Source organism: Drosophila mauritiana, chromosome 3L (assembly GCF_004382145.1).
Source record: "Drosophila mauritiana strain mau12 chromosome 3L, ASM438214v1, whole genome shotgun sequence".
NCBI classification, from domain to species: Eukaryota; Metazoa; Arthropoda; class Insecta; order Diptera; family Drosophilidae; genus Drosophila; species Drosophila mauritiana.
Window position 1 is genome coordinate 4907900 of NC_046669.1, and position 25455 is coordinate 4933354.

The 25455-nt window shown below is 42.7% G+C and overlaps 1 protein-coding gene across 1 annotated transcript; it reads right to left on the minus strand.

Annotated features, from left to right (window-relative positions):
• Positions 1 to 3042: 3042 nt before the first annotated feature.
• LOC117140249 (ATP synthase-coupling factor 6, mitochondrial) lies at positions 3043 to 3691 on the minus strand. The gene is made up of 2 exons (XM_033303052.1): positions 3348 to 3691; positions 3043 to 3296 (listed from the first exon to the last, which is right to left on the minus strand). Exons 1-2 carry the CDS (start codon positions 3641 to 3643, stop codon positions 3149 to 3151), a joined length of 444 nt encoding a protein of 147 aa, XP_033158943.1. The 5' UTR covers positions 3644 to 3691; the 3' UTR covers positions 3043 to 3148.
• Positions 3692 to 25455: the final 21764 nt, after the last annotated feature.

Below are 25455 nucleotides of genomic sequence, written 5' to 3' on the forward strand. Positions count from 1 at the left end.
GATGTGGATGCGGCAGGACCAACAGAAGGATAACAGGGGGCACAGTACGAGCGACAAGACAAGGCGGCATCCGAAATGTTTTATTGTTGTAACTGTCGCCCGGCGGCATAATATATAGTCTGGAACGTATCCTGGAGCGCGACTCCGCCGCTGACACAAATCACATGCAACCTTTGTGGAGCGCTCGCCTCCGGGAAAATGAAGTGGAACTTGGGCATTTTTGGTGCTCTTCGGCTCTCCTGCTCACCTGCTTGTATGTACGTGCCCGCACTTCGCAGCTCCTGTATTTTGGACTTGGTTTCGGGAGACCAAATTACGTAAGCTTAAAGGGGGTCTTAGTGCTCTATCTTGCCGGTAAACCGTCGCCTTTGTCTGCGTTTGCCGTCTTCCGTTTTAACAAATGTTTTGTTAGCGCAGCGCTCTCAAGTTTTCCGCTTGCAAAAATTATGCGGAAACGGAAGCGACAAAAGGAAAACCACAATTGGAGGGGCGTCCTGTGTATCCCGTGTATCCTGTGTGTTAGTGCGTGTGTGTTCAAGTGGCACGTGTCCTGCACACACTCACATGCCACACCATATACATACATTTACACACTTATATATCCACCTGGACCCACTTTGTCATCAGGTTGAATTAGGACTATTCAATTTTCATTATTAAATAATGCCCAGGCATTGATGCGTACGTGCGGCTCGGCAAAATTAAATGCACATCGGAATTTATGGGTCCCGGGCAAAATGACAAATAGTGCGTGGCTGATCCGCACAAGACACACAAGGTAAAAGTGTAATTAAATTTGTCCAAAATTCGAATGCACATCCTTGGCGAGGCGAAGGAGCCATAAATCTGGGCACATAAAACCCGGGCACCGCCCCGGCTCACAGCGATAAATCACAACGAAATTCACATAATTTTTATCGTTTTGCACAATTTTGCATGTGCTCACTTACTACATACATATATGTATCTATATGTATGGAGCGAGCCTCCTTTCGCATCGGTTTTCAAGTTAAACGTTTCAATAAAGTCGAGCACCTGTCAATAAATCGAAATTGCCTCTCGTATTATTTTTATCGGCTACGTTTCGTTTACATTGCACAAGATGCTTCACTTTCAGCACAGCCAGCGGCCAGATATATATACATACATATATATATATCCACGTCTATATATCCACATATATGTGAGCCACGGACATGTGTCTGTGTGTGGTTCGGAAAAGCGGGAAAGCGACCTTAGATATCTCTCACCGCCTCGTCACCGCCATCATCTTCTTCCAGTTGAGCGGATCCGGTGGGTGAAGTCCCAATTCCTTCTGTGGTTTCCAGTTCTCCTGGTTTCTCCTTGAGTTCCCAACTTCTCTTATTCTTTGGGCGGTCGAGTTGGCAGTTTAATTCAGTTTTCGGCAATCGAATTGCGGACAGTTTTCATGGCTTTAATTACGGCTCGTTCGCCTTTGAAGTCATTTTCCTCGTAGCTTTAATCTTAATCCACTTGCGCTTAAAAGCGGCCGAGCACAATTTTTACGAGCGCCTGTGCTTTATGAAAATTTAATAAGCCGGCAACGAGGAGAGTGCGCATAATGAGAGTGGCGGCCTGGGCCCGAAAAATCGGGACATGCCAGCCAGCAACCAGCCAGCATCCAGCCACCGCATCTCATTCGAATCAGAATCTGACTCCTCGGATGAACCAACCAACCAACCACCGCCCACACATGTCATGTAAAAAGATTGTTTAACAAGCAGAGCCAAGAAGGAGCAGCTTAAAAATGAAATGCGTTTCTCGTTTTCACATGGCTGCCATCAAATAGGTCACAGTGGTTCAAAATGTCAAAAAAAAATATAATTAATTTTAGATGGCAGAAAATTAAATTATGATTAAAAGATATATACCGATAATTTACTATGAAAATTTGTGTGTATCTTATGATAATTTCGATTTATCAAAGTGATCAATTAAACGCTGTTTCTGTTGGATTATGGATTATAAAATACCGATTTTAGATTTGATTGAACTATTTAGAATTCAAATAAATGTATAAAGCCTCAGGTTTACTTTGATAATAATACCTTTTATTAAGTAAAAAGATAAGATGGGAATATAAATCTTTTAAATTAAGCCCCCAACCCAGACCACTGTCTTTGTTTCAACCTTGTGCAAGACGTTGCTCTCGTTGTGCGGAGCCAACAAACAAGCGAAATATTATTTACGAGCTGTCAAATCCCAGTTAACATGCCTTACACAAGGACCAAGGACGTCTTCGGTGTGTTGGTGTAGTTGTTTGCTCGATGCGGCCGCATAGTTCGCTAAGAGACAGCTGAAGATGCGCTGCCACAGTTACAGGACACAGAGCTACAGATACAGATTAACAGCAACGGTACCAGAGATATAGACACAGATACACGGGTACAGATACAAGCGCACTGCGAGATACTCGTATGGCATTCAGAAAGTGTGCCAGGACGTCTGGACCGTAGTCAAATGCCGGATCTTTGGATCCTTGAGGCCGACTGTAGCGGAGCGGCATAATCAAATAAAAAAGCATAAATGAAAGCGAGGCCAGGCCACGAAAATAATTTAAATTTATGTACTTGTGCGTATTTATTTGTGCGTTTGGCTTTTATTTCCTTCGCGACGTCTCTTGATTTGTTTTTCTCGCTCCCGCGCTCGTCCTTTACACGCTGCCTCTCGCTTTCCTTCGTTTTATCAAGAGCAACAGCAGAAAGCATTAAATTCAATTTGCTTATGTGAGTATCTGTGTGTCTGCCACTCAGCGTCAGTTACACGGAAAAAATGGAAGGGGGTGGGATGGGGCATGCGGGAGCGCCAAAGGACGAAGGACCAAGGGGAGGGACAAGGCCATGCGAATGGCGGCGACCTGTTGTGTTGTTTAAGGAATTACTTAACATGGTAAAAGCATGTGTGTGAGTGTGAGTGCTGCTTATGCATGTATGTGCTTAATAAATATTTCGGTGCCTTCTTTTTTCGGGTATATCCTGGAACAGCTCCAAACGGGTAGCTCGAATCTGCAGGCACTTAAATCCATTTTGTTGTAACAAACATTTTATAATTTTTAATTCAATGCAAAAGTATTAAGAATTGTGCGAAAATTTTAACAGCATTTATAACGATTATTTTTGGTGATGATCTACTTTTTTTTGTTCTTTTCATCCTTGCCCTTTGGTTCATCAGCTTTCTTGCCATCTTTGGCTTTCACTTCTTTATCACCACCCTTTTCTTTGGCCTTTACTTCTTTAAATTTATTCTCTTTCTCAGGCTTTGGTTGGTTCTCTGGTCTAAATATGTATATTTTTATACAATATTTTTTCAATTTAAAAATAACTTACAGATCATCAACCGAAATGGGATCAATATCAATATCGGGCAACTTGAATTTCGGAAACTCGAGCATATCCACGCCCTCACCGCCGCCGTATTGAATAGCCAGGCGCTCAGTGACTTCCTTCAGCTCCGCCTCGAATTCCGGACCAGGATCTACGGGCTTTCCCTTGGGACTCTTCAGTCGATACTCACGCACCTTGTCCAGGAAAATCTGGTAAATGGGATCCTTGTAGCGAAGGGATGCGGTAGTGCTCACACTCCTGCATAAAACTAGGCTTGGTTTTAGGATACGGCTAAACATTTTTGTTAGTTTGGTTTATTGTTGATACGATACTTTTTCTATGCGATAAAAAATATATATATCTCCAGGGTAATTTGATTTCAATAAAATCATTGTCTTCAAGCAGGTTAATGATCTTTTTAAGATTTGAATTTATATTTTAAAACGTTTTATATCTTTAATTTTGAGTACCTTTTGCGTTTATCAAACCCCCCAATTTGGGCTAGCGCATCTGAAGTGCTTCCCTGCTCCAGGACCATTTTTTACGCACCGTTGCTGCCCATTCTCCATTATTCCCGAGCGTGTAAGATTTTCTCTCTGTCTGCCTCGCCTTATCTGCGAATGTCTGTGTGTGAGTGGGCTTGACAATGCGAGTGCCATCTCGACAAGTTTTTCTCAAAAAGTGAGACAAGTGGAAATCCGTTAAAGAAATACGTGAAACACATAAAGGCGATGATGTTGCTGCTGCTGCTGTTGCTGCTGCTGATGTGCACGCAGCAACATACATACATAAATATATGCGCGTGTGTGGACAAAGAAATGTCGTCGGCAGCAAATAAAAATTAATTGAAAAATGTTTATCAAGGACTTTGCAGGGGAAAAATTTAAATGCGCAGAGCAGAAAAGAGCTGAAAAGAGAACTGAGCCGGCGGACAAACTCTGATAATTGATGGGAAGACATGGCTGTGAAAATTATAATTAATATAAATTCCCATTCACCTCCTTCCCCCCACCATCGCTGACAGTGCAAATAAATGGATCATTGTAGAGTGCGAAATGAGGAATGTGTAGCTTCTAAGCCGGGCTTAATCGGCCATCGCCACATGCGGCTCATTTCAAATGCAGCCAGCACTCATGCTGCGTTTCACATCGAATTAAAATATACGAACATATATGGTAGTACGTACATATTGTGTGCAAAATATCCACACCGAACTAAAAATTATGCAACGCATTAAAAATTTAACAAGCGCTTATCCGCTTAGTGCGACGCCCGCAACACGAGGGGTTTTTTGCCCGCCAACGTCACTTTCAATATTTAAATTTTGACATTTTCTGCATTTGACGCCGCCATGTTGGGGGTAGGTGAGGGGGGAGAGCTGCGCGGGACATGGACAATATTGCATCAATGCAAATTGGGCAGAAATAATATGCAAACATTGGCACAAACAGAATGGCAACCTAATTGGCAGCAATAGCAAACTTGCCACGCATTTGCGATTCCAATGAAGAGGGTTCGCTGTACTACGTGATTTGAATCGATCAAGTTTCTAATGCAAATACTAATATAAGGTTTTGTCAAAAAATAACTGAATTTAACTATTAATATTAAGTGGTTTTCTATTTTTGTTTAAAGTTTTTAAACTTACTTATTTTATTTATTAATATTCTTATGATGTAATATTTTTTATCAGGATGCGATTTCGATCCTATTTCTTTTAGTATTTTTTGGTGCACCAATATAAAGTTAGCATTTAAGCGTTCATTCTTGAAAACAAGAAGATGTAGAACAGTTATTGCCTGCTGGTGGCATATATCAGGGCTTTTTTGTCTGGTGCCGAGCGCATGTATCTCAATCTTCATTCCGACTACTACACAGAGCCAAGGATTAAGCAGTTGTGCGGCTGCCACGCCCCCGCCATTAAAGTAGTTTCCCCTAACTTGGTTAGAATTAATATTTAGCTGAGCGCAACTTTATTTGCAGTTGGCAAATGCTTTAACCTCCCCCGCCGACAACAAAGTGAGCAAAGTATCCTGCGGTTGCCTGCCGCTCCTTGAACGTGTATCTGTATCCGTGCATCTGTGTATCTGTGCATCTGTGTATCTGAGTATCTGAGTATCTGCGTAACTGTGTGGGTGTTCGTACATACTGTGGCTGTGTGTGCGTGTTTTAAAATGCAACAGATGCGCCAAATTAATGCGACCATTAAATTGTATTAGCGTGTGCAAAATGTAAAGCGCATTTGCCAGCAGATTGCTCCAGCCAAGTGCGAGTGTATCCGAGTCCGGGTTTCTGTGTGGGATTGCGAATGCATCCCGCTATCACCGCAGTTTCTGTGCGTTGTATTCGCTGCAAATTTGTGTGTGAATAAACATGAGAGTCGTTGCATTAATGCGCATACAAAAGCCAACTGAGTCGAGTCCTTGACGGCGTAACAGCTATCCCTGCGTAGGAACAAGGATTTAAATATCCCCGAGAGCGAGGGGGTTGCGGGATGCGATGCTGGGGGATTGAGAGCTGCTCAATGCTAAAATATCACACAGCAGCAGCATCAAGTTTATGTGGCATGCCACAAAGTACACACAGATACAATTACACAGGCACCGAGCGATATACAAAACTGCATTTGCCGCTTTTTGCCCGTGTTTGCGCTTTTCGCCGAGCTCTCTCATAAGTGCAACTTCAACGCCAACAACGCGGCAGCAAATAAAAATGATAAATACGTTTTTTAACTAGAGGATAAACAAAGGGGGAAAAATTAAATTTTAACATCGTTTACCCCATTGTAACCTATATCACAACTATAAAAATATTCGAATTTTGAAATAATTTTTTTCAACCAACTAAAAATACTTTTTCTTACATGTTACATTCACTTTTTATATATTCCTGCAAGTTGTCTAAATTACTATATATGCAATGGACTTCAAATATTTTGTCTATAATGATTTCTTTATTTTATCATTAAAGTTTTAAGGCACTCTTCCATTTTCTTTAGTGCATCTCAAAGGATGGCAACTATCCGGCGGACGGGAGTAGAGTGCTGGCAGCAGATATTTATTCATTAGCCATTTGGCATAATTTGTTGGCTAGCTTTGGGCGCTCTGTTTCGTCCTGGTAAAATTGCCAGCAACAATGGAGCAGTTCCGATTGGAAGAGAGTGGTGTTGGGGTGGTGGTTACCACTAATAGGCTTCTAATTGGGCAGTCGCCGCCTTTTTGTTTGCGCTACTATTCTTTTTTTCGATGTGCGCTATTACCCGCTGTTTCGGTATTCCAATTAAAATGCATCTGTTGGTGATGTATCTGCACCCTGCCGCCGGCAGTTGCAAGTAATTTTAGCCACATATTGCCAAAGTGCCGCAAATAGAAGCAGCCGTGCCAGTTGCCCTTAAGCTGCACGCAGAGCTCATTAGAGCGAACCAAATCTGTGCTTAGAAGGGGTGCCATTGGGTGGTCTTTGTTGCAATGGAGCAGGGAGTCCGGGAGTATCGAATACGGAATACGGGATATGGGGTATTAGATCCATTAACAGTCTGTACCTGCTTGATTATACATTTCGGCCCGCCCGGAGGAAGCTGCTGCTGCTGCAGCTGGCGTTGATTTGGATTTTCGGCTGGCTGATGCGATTAAACAAATCTCACTAATGGAGCTTACTTCACCAATTCGGCGGCCAAAAAAAAGAGCGGATAAAGCGTTCACAGGGAAAAAGTGGGGTTCGTAGTCAGAATCCGCTGTTTATCATATGAAAGGGGAGCCTAAATTCTTTTGTGTTAGCATTAAACACATTTAGAAATGGGAAAAAATTACTGATTTATAAAATTCCATATTAAAAGTGTGAAGTTAATGTTTGAGGAACAAAGCTAAAGCTATTTGATGATTTTCAGATGGAGCATGAAAATTGAAAAATGTCTTAGGTCAGCTGGATTTTGTAATTCGAAGAATTTTTTCGAGTATAAATATGTTTCCTGCTTGGTTTCATTTAGGGATTGAGTCGTGTTTATGCCCCACGCCTGTTGCGGTCATAATTGTATTAATGAACACATGCCCTGCCCGACCCCCAGCCGCCGGAGCCAAACAGGCGGGATGTATCTCACGGATGCCGAGATACGGCGAACAAAGCACTGTGCACATATATTTGCATAGGAATATTAATGCCATAATTATTTGCCACATGGACACAATGCACAAGATGTATGCAATATTTAGCATGTCAGTTAGTGCCCGAGTGTATGCGTGTGTGGGTGTGTATCTGTGTGACCCCTCTGTGGCGACCGTTGTAATTCCAATTGCATTTTGGCAATTCAAGCAGCTCGGATGGCTGTGAAAGATTTCGGCTTCACTTGCCAACTGATGCATTGTTGCTGCTGCTGTTTTGGGGTTTGGCTCACAGAGACGCACTAATGCATAATGTAACTCAATTAATTTGGGCTGGCTATTATTTTAAGTACATATGCAGCTCAGGAGAAGAATTTTAGCCGCAGTCATGCAGTCAACCTGTCAATTCACTCGAGTTCCTTTCACTTTGCTTTCAGAGAGATGAAAACCATTTTCCTTATCTCGGTTCGACAACAGTTTCGACCAGTGACTAGTGAATTTCTGATTAAATATTCATTAATCTGTAATTTCTGCTAATTATTGCGTTGATCAAATATTTACGTTCAGCTGATGGGCTATTGTTTTGCTTCCAAATTATGCACTTGCCCATAGAGGAAAATTAGCAGTTCACCGAACACAAATTAGGTCAAAAACTAATGTCTATCGTATCTCAATGTTGGTTTTTAAATTGTTATTCATTTCAGATAAATAGCAGTAAATATTGTTAGATATTGCACTAAAAATACATTTCAATTTATATCAGAAATCTTAAGTCTTCTGTTAAATGGATTTCATATTAACTTGTGCAGATGGAGAGTGTACCAGTTATAAGAAAAACCAATTATTAGGACATGGATACAAGAGTTGGGTGTAAGTAGTCACTTTTGTAACCCATTTAGCTGGTATCCCATTAAGCCTATACGCACAACACCCCCTCGATCAGCAGCCACTTCTGCGGGATAAATTCCATTGTTCTCGGCTCAAGCGGCGGTATTGAACCTTGAACCCGATACCTTTTAGCCACCCTTGAAGAAATGCGAAAGTGGACTAGGCATCATGCCGGGAAAAAAACAAGTCCACCAACTCGCATCCACATCAATGGCAATGTGGCAGCGGATTCGAAGGGAGCGTGGTGCTCGATGTGGTGCATAATGAATGAAATGCATTTGCAGCGGTGGTTGAAGTGTGGGTGGCAGTGGTGGTGGTGGTTGTGGTGGTGCCACTGGAACGGCGGTGCTCCCGCCATCTGTGTGCCAAGCACTAAGTGCGGATTAAAGGTGAAATAACGCAGCTTCGAGCCAAAAACCGAACAAAAGCCACCACCAAAGGCAAACAGAAGGGGAAAAGGATATTCCGTACGATCCAAAAGCATAATGCCTTGCATTAGCGTGCAATTTGCTCATTTCCAGTCAGCTATTATACCATCCAATCGCCCCCGCAGAGCAGTACTTAACGCTAATCCAATGCACTGTGCCCGGATTCCCCGGCCTGGCATTTGCTTATCAAACAATTCCAATATGCTTGCGGACCTTAGTCTTCAATATATCTATCGCTGCTGTACACGGAAATAAATAATTTCAACTGCTTAGTAGTCCAATATAGCTGAAATTATATTAGTTACATATTAAATAACACATTTAAAGAGTTTTTAGCAGGTCTTGCATGGTTTATGTAGCTTGTATAACTCTTACCCCTGCATCTTCATCTGAAATACCTAAGCTCAGTCCAGAACAACCCACAATTGATTTTACTATTTTATTTTTCTGTGTACTGCTTGCTACCCCTCCCACGCGATATTGTTTTGTTGCATAATGGGTGAAGTGTCTGTTCTGTTGAGTTCCGTTCTCCCCTGTTTGTTTAGGATTAGAGCTGAGAGCCCAGTCCCGAATCCGAACCCGAACCCAAAACCGGCAACTTGCATCCATTGTTCGAGTGGCTGCTGGTGGCTGCGCCGGCGAAGGATCGACCCTTGACCCTGAGCTCTAATTTGAGTTTGACATTTATGTCAATATTTGGTCAGTCATTGTTCGCACTCGCACACACACAAGCACACACACACACCCCTAGATATGTGACTTTAGGGGTTGTCCTCTATTATATTGTTACGCTTGGTGTCCTCATTGTATCTACCACATCCACCTCCCCTTCCACTTCCAGCGGCTCAACCCCACCCCCTCGCACTTTTTGCGGTTGGCCATATGCGGGTGCTGGAACTCGGGTCTACTAATATAAATTTATTGCACACACTAAAATACAATTAAATAAATTATGAGATTTACTCAAAGCAGGGCAATGGGCATTTCTTATGATTTCTCCCCGGTGCAGGACAGGCGCTTCTGTCTGTCCCCGGGTAATTACCATTGGGGTCCAAGCAGATAATCAGCGCGTTCAGGTGAGCGAAAGCTTCTGAATCGTGGCCAAAGGATTTCTGTTAAAAGCCGCAACAAAGTAGCGCAAAGTAAGACAAAGTAGACACTTCCCCTCCTGCGCAAAAATCCCGGGCAGTAAAAGCGCAACATGTTGCCTCAAGTAGCACCGACACACACCGAAGGCAATACAACTACACTGCTCCGGATACAAGGATACAAATGGCCGGGCCAAGAAGCGGAGCCCAGACTTTGCCTACTTTGTCTGCCGGTGGCTCATCTACATGAAAGCGAACTGAACCACCCACCCCCTGTAAATTATGGAGCCGTGCACGTCTGGTCATTAAGCCAAATAAAACCGGCGCAAGATTTATACACGCGCCAAGAAAGGATCCCTGCTGGAGGGAGGTGTTGCATGCACTGAAGAAAAAGTTATGCAAATATTCTATTTATTTACCAAAAAATGCTATCAACTTAAAATATAATTTAAAGGTGTCTAATAGTATGAAGCAAACAACAGTGCAACGCTTTGTTCGTATTTAGACTGCTAACTTCTGAATAAAATATGAATGAATTATGAAATGAGAATTAATCACAATTTAAATGTATTAAATTAATTTAGACTTACATTTTGCAGAATATATTTGACGCCGTTTTTAGCAAGAATTTCTTCCTGTGATATATCAGCAAATAACAGGCAACAGAAGGCTTCCTTTTAAATGGACTCGGACTAGTCTCGATTTTGGGTGCGGTTGCGCGTTGCGTTAACTTTTTGATATAAATTTCCAGCTGCTTGTGCGGCACTTAATTTTCCAGCCCCGACTCCAACTGCGACTCTATCTGGGCTCCCACCACCACCAGCACCACCACTACCACTACCATTTCCCAGTTCCCAACTCTATTCAGTGCCTGTGTCCTGGACACGTGCAGCTTTTTGCCACCTGCCTCCAATTCGAGGTGCAGCATTTGGCATTCGAGTTTGCCGCGCAACAGTTAATCTTAGTTACGTTTAGTCGGCTGGAAATAAACTCACATTTGGACTGTGTCTAGGCCAGAGGACATCTATTCAGCACAGCCCAGCCCAGCCAGACACGTTTAATAAGATCACGTAATTTATTTAATTTGATACGCTTCTTGTGTGCTGTTTTATGGAGAATATGTGAAATAAGTGGATCAATACGTCCCAATATTAATGGGGTTCTACGAGATAGGATTAAGCGGAAATTGTCCATTGGTAAATACCGTGTTTGCTATAAGTATTTAAGGATGAATTCTAAAGGCATGAGATTGTTGGAGATGAAAGTATTTTGGAATAACTTAGTACAATTAAGATTCCCTATTCTTAGATTTACCATTGTGGAGGAGGACACGTGTGCCTGATTTTATAATACACAAGCAGCCGCCCTAACCACACACTTTTCAATTTGTCTGACTTTTAACCGAAATTGAATTATAAGAGAATATCCGAAAACAATTACTTTCTCTTCTCCAATTTGTGTCACTAAACCAGTTAGAGCTGTGCTCTTTAATGCACTTTATCCGGCTGAAGACTAGTAGCCGCCCATCCGCAGCACTTTAGAGTTTAATAAACTTTATCAAATGCACTCGAAATCAAGTTCCACTCGGCACGATACAGCTCCAAGCGCTACCGATCTTCATTTCGATAACTTTTCTGCGGCAAGGACGATGAATGAGGATGCGGGTGATGAGGAAGTGGTGGTGGAGGAGGAGCACAAAGACGAGGAGCCAGGGAGTTAAGCACACATTTTAGTCTGGCAAGTCAACAAAGTGGCGCCGAAACTTTATCTAACACTTTGCAGCTTGGCCAGATACAGAACAGCCGCCTGCCTGAGGAAATTCGGGAGGGGGGAGCGAAAAACCAGGGGAGGAAATCTCAAGTTTCAAGTGCAGCCGGAATGCGTCACGCACTGGTGGTACAAACGAAACCGAGCACTTGGCCCATTGTTTTAGAGGGGGAGGAGTTCGGATTAGGGGGGGCGGCGTCGGAGCCTGGCCAAACTTTCGGCACACTTGGTGCAGTCGTAAAAAGACTTCTCTAACGGCGACAAAATCCATATCAAAGGCTGGCATAAACCAGGCCGAGCAACAACTGCAAATGGCTTAAGCTCAAAACTAACTGCTAAATGGTTCGCTGCGGACTTTTCACCCAAATGCGCTCTAAAAATTGCCGCACACTTTTTCGGGGCACGCAACTTGGCTCGTAAAGTCCAGTCATTGCCATTTTATTTAGCAGCAGGACCTTTAAGACATCGCCAAGATGTTTGAAAGTATTTGATACTAAAAGAACACTTTCGTCGGCGCACACGGTAAAGGATTTTTGTGGGCCAAAATAGTAAGCAAGTGTTTCAAATAAAATATAAAATATACCTACCAGACACTTAAGACATTTATAAGACATCTTACCTACTGTCTTACTGTACTCCTTTAATAGGTTATTTCCAAAACATCCGCAGTATACCCATTCTAATTGCAGCTTTCTATTGTTCGGCACTATTGTTTGCCTTTTGTTTCATTTGCTTTTAATTTTGCGAGTGTTTCGGTTAGTGCAGCTGGAGTCTGCTTAGCATCTTTTTTTGGCGCCGCGTCGAGTTGCAGTTTCCAATTTGCAATTTGCCCCAGGGCGCCATAATTATTTTGTTGCAATTAAAAGTCTTGACACTGCCAAAGGAAAATTTGCCCAATTTATGCCCCAGCTTCTACGGTTTGTTTGCCAAGAGGGAAAAAGCTGCGAAAGAACAATTACGCCGCCCAAGCAATTGCAATTCGAGGGCAAACTTTTGCCCCGTCCTTTCGCAATTATTTGCCAAACTCGAGACCAGACACTTGATGACTGATTACCACCTCAATCGCCCTGTCGGTATTTATGAGAGATGGGTCAATCGAGCGAATCACAAATCCGGAATCACACAAATCAAATATCAAACGATCCGCCATAAATGTTTGATGGCTATAAAATTTCAATTTGCCCTATTAATTCAGCACAATACACAATGCCAAAATATAATATTTCACAGTCACCCCCTTCCTTCACCCCGAGTATCTAAGCCATGGCGAAAATTTTACATAGAACCAAATTAATTTTAAATTATGCATGACCTGCTAGCGAAGCGAAACGAAGCGAAGCTCAAACCGCTGGGGATTTCGAAAATTTCCACCTGCCAACATTAACCCAGAAAGAGTGGAGGGTGTCAGTGCCTTCCAAGGACCGCCTGGCCCCCAATCCCCAGCTCAAATGCCCCGCCCACGATGTAATTTAAACCCAGTTTCGAGGAACTTAAAGAGGACGCAGGAAGTGCAGCATCTGAGTGGGAGGGAAAGGGCCGAATGGGCGGGCAATGGGTTTTTCTTTACGAGTGGCGAGTTTTTGCATTTATTGAGTAATAAAATCGTAAATTTTCCACACCGTGTTGCAAGTGAAATCCCCGCACCCGGCACCGCGACCTCACAGACCCTCAGGCTCTGCAATCGCTGGACATTCAACAAGCGCAACGCGCAACGGACTACTTCAAACGGATGCACTGAGAGAAATTTCTAAAAAATTAATCTATTTAATTATAATATACAACTAACAAAGACTTTCAAGTTTTGAGTTAAATTTCGAGATGTTAATATTTTAACATTACAATGGCAAGTTCAAGCAATTGTTTCTCCAAGTGTAAAACTATAACCTGGTCGTAGGTGCGCCACGGGACAGGACTCCGACCGACGCTCGCTTGCCTCCTAACGAGCCGTGGCCAGGCGTCCCACCACCGCTGGCCCACTCTCCCACCCGCCGAATGACCTACCCACCCACTCAACCACCACCCCCACGGAACCAACCCCTCAATCACCCAGGCCTGTCTGCTGCTGCCGCTGCTGATGCGGCGCGATTCCTTTGTGTGCCATTGTCGAAAATTGAATTTCAAATTATTTTCACAGCTCTCTGGGCTAGTGGTGCTCCACTTCCACTTCCAGATCCACTTCCTGCTCCACCTCCACTTCCACTTCCTGCTCCACCTACACATTTTCCCGACGACTGACTGACATTGAGCCGCGGCTGTCTCGCTGGTGTGGTCTCCGTATAATCGCAGCTTTATTAATTTTTTATCGCCTACTTGTGCGGCGATTTTTTGAATTTTTATTGGAAATTAAAAATGCTAATGTCTTGAGCGTCACACTGCTGGGCATTGTGGCTTTCCTTTGGCCCCCAAATGCCTTTCTAATTTGAGGTCGAGAGCATTGCCGAATGACTTGTCAGCGGTTATTAAGCACTTTGATCTTGGCCAGCTCGCTGTGGACTTCGCCTTAAATTCTTGAACAAGTCGAGACGTTAATGATGTGGCAAATTATTATGGCAGCTGACAATTGACTGGTCACCCCAGTCACACTTCCACCGAAAATAAGTTGCCCGAAATGCATTCAACTTGAATGGCCATTGATTTGAGCCTTGGGTTTCACTCTTGATTGGCTTTGGCTTTGAATTTCCCACTCCCAAACTGCATTTATTGAAAACTTTTCACTCCCAGGGAACCAAGGGATGGAGTTTGGATGATGGCGGTGGCGTGTGGGTCTGTGGGCGGCCCAATTGTGGAGCAAATAAATTTCAGGCCACATGTCTGGGTCGTAACATTTAGCTTAGATGGCAAACAATTTGCCAAATTGGCCCTGGCATTATTTTTCTGGCTAAAGGCTTTTAAATTAATAAGGCGGTTCGGGCGTTTTGGGTCCAGGCAAAGTTTGACAGGACAAAGCCCGAATACGCTAACACCAAAATGGGGATTACTGAGGAGCTGCGTCGGACATTGGCAAAAAAAGGAGGTTAAATTTAAAAGTAAATAAAGAGGAGTCATTATAAAACTCCTTAAAATCTTAGGTCAAAAATTTTTAAATATCTAGAGGAATACTTTTTTTTTAACGAATATGATGTGTTATAAATTTCTGTGTACTTTTAATTCGTCTTTCGTGCATATTTGATTCGCGTGCCAGTCTGGGGTTTATAATTTCTTAACAAAGGTGCATATGATTTGCTTAGTTGCTAAACGCGGCCAGTCACGTGCCACACAGGGGCACTGAAAACCCCTGGAAAAGGACCTCCACAATAAAACCCCGCTATATAAAGCTGACAGAAGTCGAGACTGGGAGAAAGTCAAATGTCATGTTTATGTCATGTTACCATTTCGCTGGCTCCTTTTTTCTTCATTCTTTTCTTGGTTTGGACGCTTTCCTTCGCTTTGGAATTGTTTGTCTGCTCAGAACGCGCGTTTGTGCGGCACATTTCATTTTATTTGTTTGGAAATATTTCACTTACTCTGACATCCGCCAGTGCTGCTGATAAACTGGGGCCAAAAGCAAAGGCGGTGGCATCAGCCAAGACGCGCCGACGCCAGTCACGCAGTTACCACCTAAATCGGCCAACCCATTTCATGTCTCAGCGGGAACGGGATCAGCATTCCAACATCCCACATGCTTTTATGACATTTGCCCCTTATGACAGGTGTTTTGCGCGTGTGTGCCGCCATCTTCTCAGCTCAACTAAAATATTAATTTCCCCCTTTCGCGACTCTTGTTTTTTATAGCCTTACACGCTTGATTTATGGCCCAGTTGCAGCTGAGAAGAGAGTAGTATGCAACAGGAGGTAAAAGGGTTGGCTGCGAACTGCCACCCCTGAGAATTCAATTTAGCATATGGCCAAAAAGCTGCCGTCCTTAATCAGCATCGAAACTGAAGCTACAACATCCCCAAAAAAAAATAAAGGAAAAATTAAAAGATTAAACTAAACGCCTGGCTGCGCATTTCCCGCCATAGATAAGTAGCAGGAGCAGGAGCGCGGGAAGCTCAGTAAAAGGAATTAATTCAGTTAAAAGTTTCGCATTAAAAGCAAAAAAAATTGAAAAAAGGGGAGCTTTTTAAAGGAAGAGCAGCCAGCGGATGGAAGGAAAAACTCGACGAACAATAAAAATGGAAAATAAAAAATTAAAAGAAGAGTAGCAAAGTTGAAAACAAAAGTTTTTAAATATGCTCGTCTGCTGGTTGGCTTTGCCTTTAACTCCTTTGGCCGCTTTGTTTTCCCAGTTTATCCACCAACTCCCTTCGTTCTTTTTTTAATTTTTTTTGTTTTTTGGATAAGCAGGCTGTGGCGACTGCAGCAAAACAAATTGCAAATTAAGAACTAATTGGCTTACACAACCTAAAGCAGCCATTAAAAGGGCTGATGCCAAAGGTAGCGCGCATTCACTTTAAACTTCGCGGCCGAAGTTTCCCAGCAGCTCACAGATCAGAAGTTGGAAGCACGAAAAAGAAGAGTGCAAGAAAAGCGCGGAAAAGCTAAGAGAAAATCAAATAAGTTGGCGTGAAGCGCACCAAACACAAGCAAGGAGTGTCCAGCTGCCAGACCTGTTGTTCTACATAATTAAAAGTGAAACAGCAGCATCCTTGACGCCTGAACTCAAAGAAAACGAACAAAAAAAAAAGGACATGAATTAGGGTAGCTGGCAGCCCCTTTTCGAAGTCCCCTATCAATTATTTAGATAATTATTTGCACACTTACAGCTTAGCTGCTTGCGTGAAAATCGAAAATGGACTGCGCCTTTTTGACTGCCAGAATCAATTATCACCCAGAGATTACATTACGCATTCGCCAGGTGGGCCCTGCACTCGAAGTTTTTGCCCACGACGTGCATTTTCACTTAATTTATGCAATTAATTTACACTCTGCCATGTCAAATGCAACTCCCTTCCTACTTCAATGACTATTAAGCCCGTCAAATGAATGGAAAGGGTGGAAAAAGTCGAGCAACTTGCACTGACAACCTCTGTCACTGGATTGTGTCCTCTGTGTGTCCTGCAATCAATGCAAACAGCAGCGTAATCGCATTGACCAGGACATTAACTGGCACAATATTGCTTCTGACAGTAACAGCAAACGCAACGCCACTGCAGCCACATGAACAATAATAAGAATAATGTAATGGCATAAATAAACATCATGAACCAGACTTTAAGATAAATTGCCGTTTAAGTGCCCTAAAAACATTCCGAATATTTAAGAGAAAGTTGGATTAAAATACTTTTATTAAAGTGATTCCAGGCTGTCACATCATTGGGATTGAGAATCATTTGTTAAATCCATTAGTATAATAAAAAGATTTTAAAATTTACTTTATTTTCGCACTGGATACCAGAAATTGCCTACAAAATATCAGCTTATTTCAGCGTTTTACCATTTGGGGTGGCCCAAAAGTGGAGCGGGATCACTGGGCCCCAAAAGAGCGGCCAGAACCTAAGCAGCCGAAACGAAACGCATTAAAAGTGCAACAGTTTCAAGTAAAGTTATTCCTGTTTGACCGCTGGCTATTCGCCGAAAAACGGGTATGCAAAAAAAATATGCTATATACATGAAAATCAGTGCTTTTTTGTTGTACAACTCTCCCGGCAGCTGCAAAGTAATCACAGCAATGGGTTCTGGTGCTATTTCCATTTGCCGACTGTGGAGTTTTGAGCTGTGGTACTACTCCTTGTTTTTTGGGCTGCTTTCGGGCAGTTTTTAAAAATTAACACATAACAACACAGAGGCGAGCAATCACTGCACTGGCTGGAAGCACTTCCGCTCCGAGTGCTGCAGCCAAACATTTGAAAACTTTTTACATTTACATCAAGCGTTTGCTGTTAGAGCGTTTTATTAAATTATTACGCGAACACACACACACACACGCACGCAGAGTAGCTGGGGAAAATTCATAGACTGAAAGTTCGAGGCTTTATGAGCTGCTCCTAGCTTGGCCTGTTGGGTCGCATAAATTTCCGTTTCCGGCGACTGCAAATGAGCCACAAGCGGCCACAGTCGCCCAGTTTGGGGTCAGTCGGAGCACTTTAGGCCACAGCTAAATTTGTGGCCCTTTCGCGGCACGCATTGTAATGCCAAGAGCACTGCAAACAAATTACATTAAATGGAGTCATATGAAAGGGAAATCTTGTATAGTGTCCAATAAAGTTTTTTTAAACTTCCCTTTTATATCAAATTGTAATTTAAAACAACATAGGATAGTATTCTAATAATATAAAATCAATCCTAATGGATATCCAAATTGTTCAAGCTACAATCTTTTACTTTCGGTGCATTTCGGTGAGGCAAGGTCTGGCCAACAGCTGGAGACCATCCAGGACATCAGTCAAGCCGCCGAGCTTAATTAATTATGTCGTCTTTCAGTTTAAAGGCGTTTAAGATGCCCAAAGCGACACGATGCGAGAGGGAAAGCGGAAAAGCTGGGAAAGGGATTGAAAAATGCGGCTGCCGCATGCCGACAATGAAAAACGCGACCGCAGCAGCAAACAGCAACAATGCAGCTGACTAACTGCCGCCAAGTGACCCAAATTATTCACGCTGCGGACGACGATGATGATGAGAAGGAAGCTCAGGCAGGAGAAGATGCAATGGGCATGAAATGGGATGGGATGGGATGGGTGGAGTTGAATTTAATGGAATGGGAGACCACTCCAGGACCGTCAGCATTGCATGAATTATTTTATTCTTTTCCCTCATTTTCCTCTGTGACAGCGACCGTCAAAAGGGCACGCCAAGTTGTAAAGGAAAGTGTTAAGTATACACGTTCTTGGTATCTCATTCACAGAAACAACTCTTAATATTAAATATATTTTTTTGTAATAATCATAATATTCATGATGTTAAAATTAGGCTGGCAAACTACAAACGATGTCGTTATACCCACTTTATACTTTGTCAATCAGCAATTTGGTGCAGTAATCTTTGTGAAATCAGTTTCGGTGACTCACTCTGTTATCGTGGAAATCGTTTAGCATTAATAAAACGCAAATAAAAACTCTGTCAAAGCGCGGCTGAATCTGTAAATGGGGGACAAAGCGGCGTATACTTGATACGGGCTTAGCTGTTGTTTGTGTGCGTGTGTGTGTGTGTGGGAGAGTGCTTCTGCACTTGTGTGGGTGAGCGGCACGCAAAGCATTTTTGATTAGGCGACGCTCTGAAGCGCGCTACGTTTTTGACTTTGGCACACGGCGTATACGCAACGTGAACTTTAGCCCCTGCCAGCTCGGCTTTTTTAAACGCTGCCATCAATCCTTTGACTAACCTCAGCTGAACCTCCCTCCCATTCGCTGCCTCTGGCCCTCTTTCTCTGTCGCTCTCTCACTCCCTCTTTCTTTTACGCGCTTTGACATTTTAAAAGCATTTTTATGTAGAATGGCTGTATGTGTGAGTGACTTTTTGCGGTTCGCTCTGGTGTATGGCTTGCATGGAAATGTGTTTGTGCCTGTGTTTAAGTATGAATAGCCTGCATTGCCCTCTCAAAAGTTTTCGCATAGTTTTCCAGCTTTCCTTTTCTTTTTACATATTTCACATTTTATTTTTCAGCTGTTGCAGAAAGTACAAAATTATTTCGCCCCTTTTGCGACCCCTTTCACTCTATTTATTTTGCCTTTTTAATTATTCGCAGTTATTTAAACCATTTAATAGCTATTATTTTGCTGTTAATTATGAGGCATAGAACCGAAGGTGGCTGCAATTCCCCAAAGCCGTTTATTAACAACTAATTGCGACTGGCAGTGCGTGGAAAAAGTTTGTTCAGCGTTTTTAGTTTTTTTTTTCAGTGACAGTTGTTTTTTATTGTTAGTGCTGTTATTTAATTTAATGAAAATTGATGATAATTGTTTGTTAAATTAATTGAATATTGTTCATTTGTGCGGTTTACGCATAGAAATTGCCGGAGGGCAAGAACATCGATGCTGCAACATTGATAGCATCAGCTGCAATTATGGTCAATATTAACAACTCAGCAGTGAATGTGGTTGCAGGGGAAATCAAGGATTATTAGTTATCCAATTGTGGCTTCAAATCTGACTTCTCCACCATAAATTTTAATACTGTTAAGCGTTGGCTAGACGTTTGGTTTATTGATTAAAGACACTTTTAAAGAGATCATAATTTGTTGTACCAGCTCTAACTTTAGCTTTAAAGTTAGCTTAGAGATAACCGGTTTCGAATTTTCTTAGTGTACCCGCCATCTGTTCATTCATCGGTGTGTAAACATCTTTCTAGATCCACTTTTCGCAACTTTCTTGTGGCAGTTTCCAACATCCTGCAGTTGCCTGCACCTTTTCCTATCTCTCTCACCTCATCAGCTTGCACAGATTCCATTTCGTTTGAATTTCCCCCCACTGCCACGCCCCCTATCCCCCGACCCCGCCCACTGCTCACGCGGCAGCTGGGAAAGCGCATGCCATTTATTAAGAGGCAACTATCAGTTTCGCCCTGCAATGGCAACCGTGTAAAATACTTTTCGAAACTTTTCCTAAGCCAGCAAAACAGACGATGGGCGGGGCTGTGAAGGGGGCTGGAAAGGGGGTGGGGTCACCCAGTGAGGGTCAGTTGCCGTCTTGTGCTCAACTTTCGCTTGCATGCACTTTGCTCACTTTCCACTTTTCGCTCCGCCGTTTGACGGTCAAAAGTCAACTCGAAGTCGAGTTCACTTCAAGTTGAATTTGTTTGCAGGGGCAAGTGGGGGCATCTGGGAAAATGGAGGTTACGAGCAGCTATACTATATAGCTGGAGTGATTCATTACTTTGATTCTTTGACTTCTATTCACTTAGTTGTCCTAGTTGCGTGCCATTTTGTGTGCTTTCATTTTCAGCCACCACAAGCTCTGTTCTGTTCTGCTCTGGCTTTCTCATTTCCCGTCCTGCCATTCAGTTTTAAACTGCCACAGACAAATAATGACTCTATCTTTTGCTGTTTATACCTGTTACTCGTATGGTAAAAGGGTGTACTAGATTCGTTGTAAGATTTGTACCGGGTACCCTAATAAGTGAATGGAATGCTCTCTGTCCGTCTATCAGTTCTTATGAAAGCTGTGATCTCGGTATTTACAAAAGCCAGTTTTGGATTTTCTCTAGCACTACTCATAGCTAAGTAACAGGTATCTGATAGTCGAGAAAATCGACCAAAGCGTTCTTCCTTGTTTAATGCTCATTTCATACTTATCATATTTTCAGCAAAACAATTGCTGCCGTCACGCATACCAAAAATCTGCAAAAATATGTTTTAATATAAGTTCCCCCTCTACCCACGATGGTTGGTTAAAAAGACTGTGAAGCAACGTGAACAACGATGTGAATGGCGAAAAGTTTTCGGGGCAACTCTAATAATATTAAGCGTATAGCATAAATATTTAAATTTCATTGTCACTCGCACTCAGGCGACCCGCATTTTTATGCAAATACTCGGCAGCCAAATTTATTCGCCTTTGTCACGCCAAAAGCCGAAGCCCAAGCCAAAGATACACATGAGTCTGAGTCCTCAGTCCCGAGTTGGCAACATGCGGTGGCCCGCGGCAAGACATGGCCATCAACTCTGGCCAGTCGGAATATTACCGGTTGTAATAATATTTGATACCCTTACTGAATTCGATAACTATCCGATCTGGGAGGCCACATCGAAGCTCAGATTTAAAATCTTAACTTCTTTACGGATTGTAATGTGTGATTATACCTATTTTTGACTTTGACTTTAGTATAAGCTTAATATTAAATAAATAGAACCATATGTTTACGATTTTTATGGACCTGCAACTACCTGATTTGTTTTCAATTGCTGCCACGTTGATCGCTTTGGGGTGCCACAATGTGGTGGTGAAACATCGTTTAAAAAGGGTATTCCACGCAGGACTTGGGTTTTGCCTCGCGTGGCGTAAAACAAAGAACTCCTGGTTGGAAGTCGGGGGTCCATGGGTTGTCGAGTTGAGCGGTCGATGGGTGCCAGCCAAATGAAAACATCAAATGGCTTGTTTGCCTTTGCCAGGTGGGTCGCAATCGTTGTCGTCTGGCTGATAACTTGGCAACTTCAACTGCTCAACTGCTCAAATTATGCCGACAGACGCGGGCCGAGGACGACGACCGCCAAATGGCAGGCGGGACAAACAAAGTCCACAGGACACAGTCAGAGGCTCAGACACAGACACAGACACAAACAAGGACAATTGCCGAACGTGAGCGGCGCGACATGCCAAAATCGAAAGTAGGCAACATCAACATCAATAGTGGGCGGTTTTAACACCCACACCCACACCCTTACCGGCACCCACATCCACTTCTCCACAGACCAAATGGCGGCAAAAAGAAATGAACTGAAATAAATTGTACGTTTCCTGAGCAATTTCCATGGGATGGCTGGCCTGCCGGATTCGCCATGCCGTTTTTGCGATGGCTGTCGCTGGCAGGGCATTAAATAAAACGTCAGCTCCAACAATGCTAAAAGTGCCAGCAATCAAATAAATTCAAACGTGACCAAAAATATCCACATATTCGTATTATCCACTTTGCTCGCTCTGCGGACTGCGGACTGTGGACTATTGGGCTGTGCGGTTGCATTGTGCAGATTTGCGTCGCGCCATAAATTTCTGAGAATGTCCACATTGACCAGCTTAGTCCAACATCATCAACAACAATCGGGCAGCGTCTAGACCGACCAACAATAATTCCACAGAATAGGTAATCATAATGGAGATATTGCTGCCAAAAACTGTAATACTGAATCACAGTCGAAATCGTTGACGAGAAGTGTGGCCACAAAGTGTTTGAAGGTTCTCAGTTTACCTTGAGGTAATTCGCTACACAGAAATAAAAACTTGAGTTTGTCAAAGGAAAGATAATAAAAATCAGAGTATTTGTAGAGCATTGACTACTATACTCGTCGCACTTCAAATACTAAAAAATGTTCACAACTTCGTCTTCAATTAAATAACAGTGTATTTTAAAAGACACATTTTTTTATCTCACATTTAAATATTCTCACTTAATTTCACATAACCAGAAAATCCCTAAGTGACAACCATATAAAGCATTTATCAAGTTGAGCACCTACCGAATAAATGACTCCTTTCTTTTTCGCCCTTTACAGGTTTTATTATTTAAATCTGAAAATGTAATTAACCATCAATATACGATTGACAAAATTTATTTGAGTTTTTTACACCTCAATAGTGTTTTTTGTACAGTCGCCTGATGGGCGAAATTTGTTTTCACAGGGTCGAGAACAATGCGATTGACATTAAATAAAGAACGGCACAATGCACAATGGCAAAAAATGTGTGGCCAAACAAGAAAAAGCGATGCACCGTGACACTTTTAATACGTTTACTATATGTATATGCATAGGCAAATGGCTTTATTAACACAGCCAACAGATATTGATATTGTCTCTGGGAAAGACCCAAAAATATGCAACCAATTCTGGCCAAAGGTAAACGACGAGCAAACACGGCGGCTACGTGACATGCGGCTGAATCCGTGCATTTTAATTGAATAAAATAATATTTACACAGCTAATGGCTTCATTGCATCCGTCTAAAGCAACAGCTCCAGACAATTAACGCTTTTTAGTGTAAAACACTTCAAAACTCATTCGTGCCGGTATTCACTCGACGCGGCTTTATCCCTTGCAATAACGCCAGCAGTCAGCCCGATTCCGGATCCGGATCCAACCGCAGAGTCCCGGGCGAGCGAAAACCGTTGACCAAAAACCAAAAACCCGAACTGAGGTTCTTGCCCCGCCCGTTCTTCCCTCTCACCCGCCGCCTAGTTGCCACTGATAAAACGGATTAAGCGCTGAAAGCAAGGATTTAATCTCTAAAAATGTTATTCCACTGGCATACAAAAGCCTTGGGGTGAAAAGTTCATACGGAGTGGAGCTTGAATGGTTTATGTAGTTCTTTAGAAGAAGAACCATTTCAGACGAGGAATAAACTGAATGAAATGAATTAAAATTTAGTTGGAAATAATCTAGCATCTTAATTTTCTCAGTGTATTCATTAGTACTCAAGAGAATGTAAGTCGTGGTGGTTTGGTGCACTGTCATTGTGGGTGGCAGGTGCCTTGACTCTCAGCAAATTATATTCTGTATCTCTGATAAAAATCATTTAATGACAAGACGCGCCCGTCTACGCAATTAAGCCATTTAATTTAAATGAGATTAATCATAATTACAAGACACGAACCGAACCGAAGTGAAGTGGATGGGTATCGGTATAGGGGTGGTGCTATTACATTAAGTGGCTTCGACTATGGAGACTTTGGTTTTCCATGGCAGTTTGCCGGGGCTGCGGTCCGAACTGTGAGCGACTAGGGGGACAGAGGACTCTATGACGATGTTGATGGCACTGATTGACAGCAGCTGGCTGTGGTTTTACCATGTGTAAGCCCCTGTGGCCGGCTTGAGCCAGCATTTGGCCCGGTTATTTGCCACGAGTGCAGCCTGAGTTAATTTAAACACAAGCCGCAGCAAATTAACCTAATGCCAGTCGCGGCTCCTGGCGTTTGCATTAAAATAAGGCAGCCACCACCATCAAGTGGCAGCCAAGTGAGTGGCACGCCCTGTAATGAGCTATGCTCAACTACGTCTCCTTCAGCCGTGAGTGTGTGGAAAAAACTACCAATTGAATCCTTAGCCACATGGCCTGTGGCACAAGGGAGCTGCCTGCTCGATTCTATGGTTTCTGTTTCTGTTCCCGTTTCTGCTGCTCCTGCTCCTGCAACTGCTTGCTGCAATGCAATTTATGAAAAATAATTTAAATATCAAAAGGCTTTCGTTTTAATTACGCGCAAGACAAAAGCCAAGAGGCGAAGTCAGAACCAAAAAGGAAACGTCAGTGCTCAGTAGTTTGGACTCGACCCCAGTTTCACTTCCAATACTTCCTTCTTTTTCTACACCGAGAAAAGTTAGTATTTGCCACATAACTATTGCCACAAAAAAATCAAAAAATATATAACATAATAAAATACCTGACACAACCGGTACTTAAAACTCTAATAACTTAAAATATAGGAGTATTGCTCTTAAAATGAAAGGTAAAGTGTAAAAACAATCAAAATAAATATTATAATATCAAAATTTTTTTTTTTTTTAGAGAATAAATCTAGATCTATTATTTACTATTACCAATTAATTAGCCATGCTAATTATGAATCGTTTGTTATTTTTTTCGGTGCACTTGTCAGTTGCCTTTTCTGTTGCTTTAATTCCTGGCGACGACGCCATTTCCATGCCCGCTGCGTTTAAATAATTAATTAAGATTGATGCAGACTCATTTGTCTTGCTGCGCCAAGGACGAACCAGCCAGGAAGCCGAGTCCTGTGTCCTGCGTTCTGCGTTCAGCGTCCTGCGTTCCGTTCACTTTGCATTTTGCTTTTCAATTTATTTTGTTGATGTTGCTGTTGTTCGCGTCGCCTCCGCGTTGTGTGCCCGTGTTTCATATCGAAAGATTTTGCATTAGTTTGCATTAAAATTTCACTTTGTTGGTGCCGCCTTTAAAACAGTGTCGATGCCAAAAACGCGAACGAAAAGCGGGAGCTCAGCATTTTCGCCTACACAGCAAGCGAGTATTTTCCGCAACTCCGGCTTTTACATAAATTTTCCTCCGGTTCCAGACAAAGTTGCATTTGCTGTAATTACATTGTAATGCCCCGATCCGGTCCATTGTCCCACCATATATGCACACTGGGCGGTTGGGCTGGGGGGCGTGGCATTTCGCTTAGTAAGCACGCATGCATTCGCTGCCAAATAGGCGGATTACAACGCAGAAATGAGTTTATAAACAAGCCCCATTCAGAGCATACAGATAAA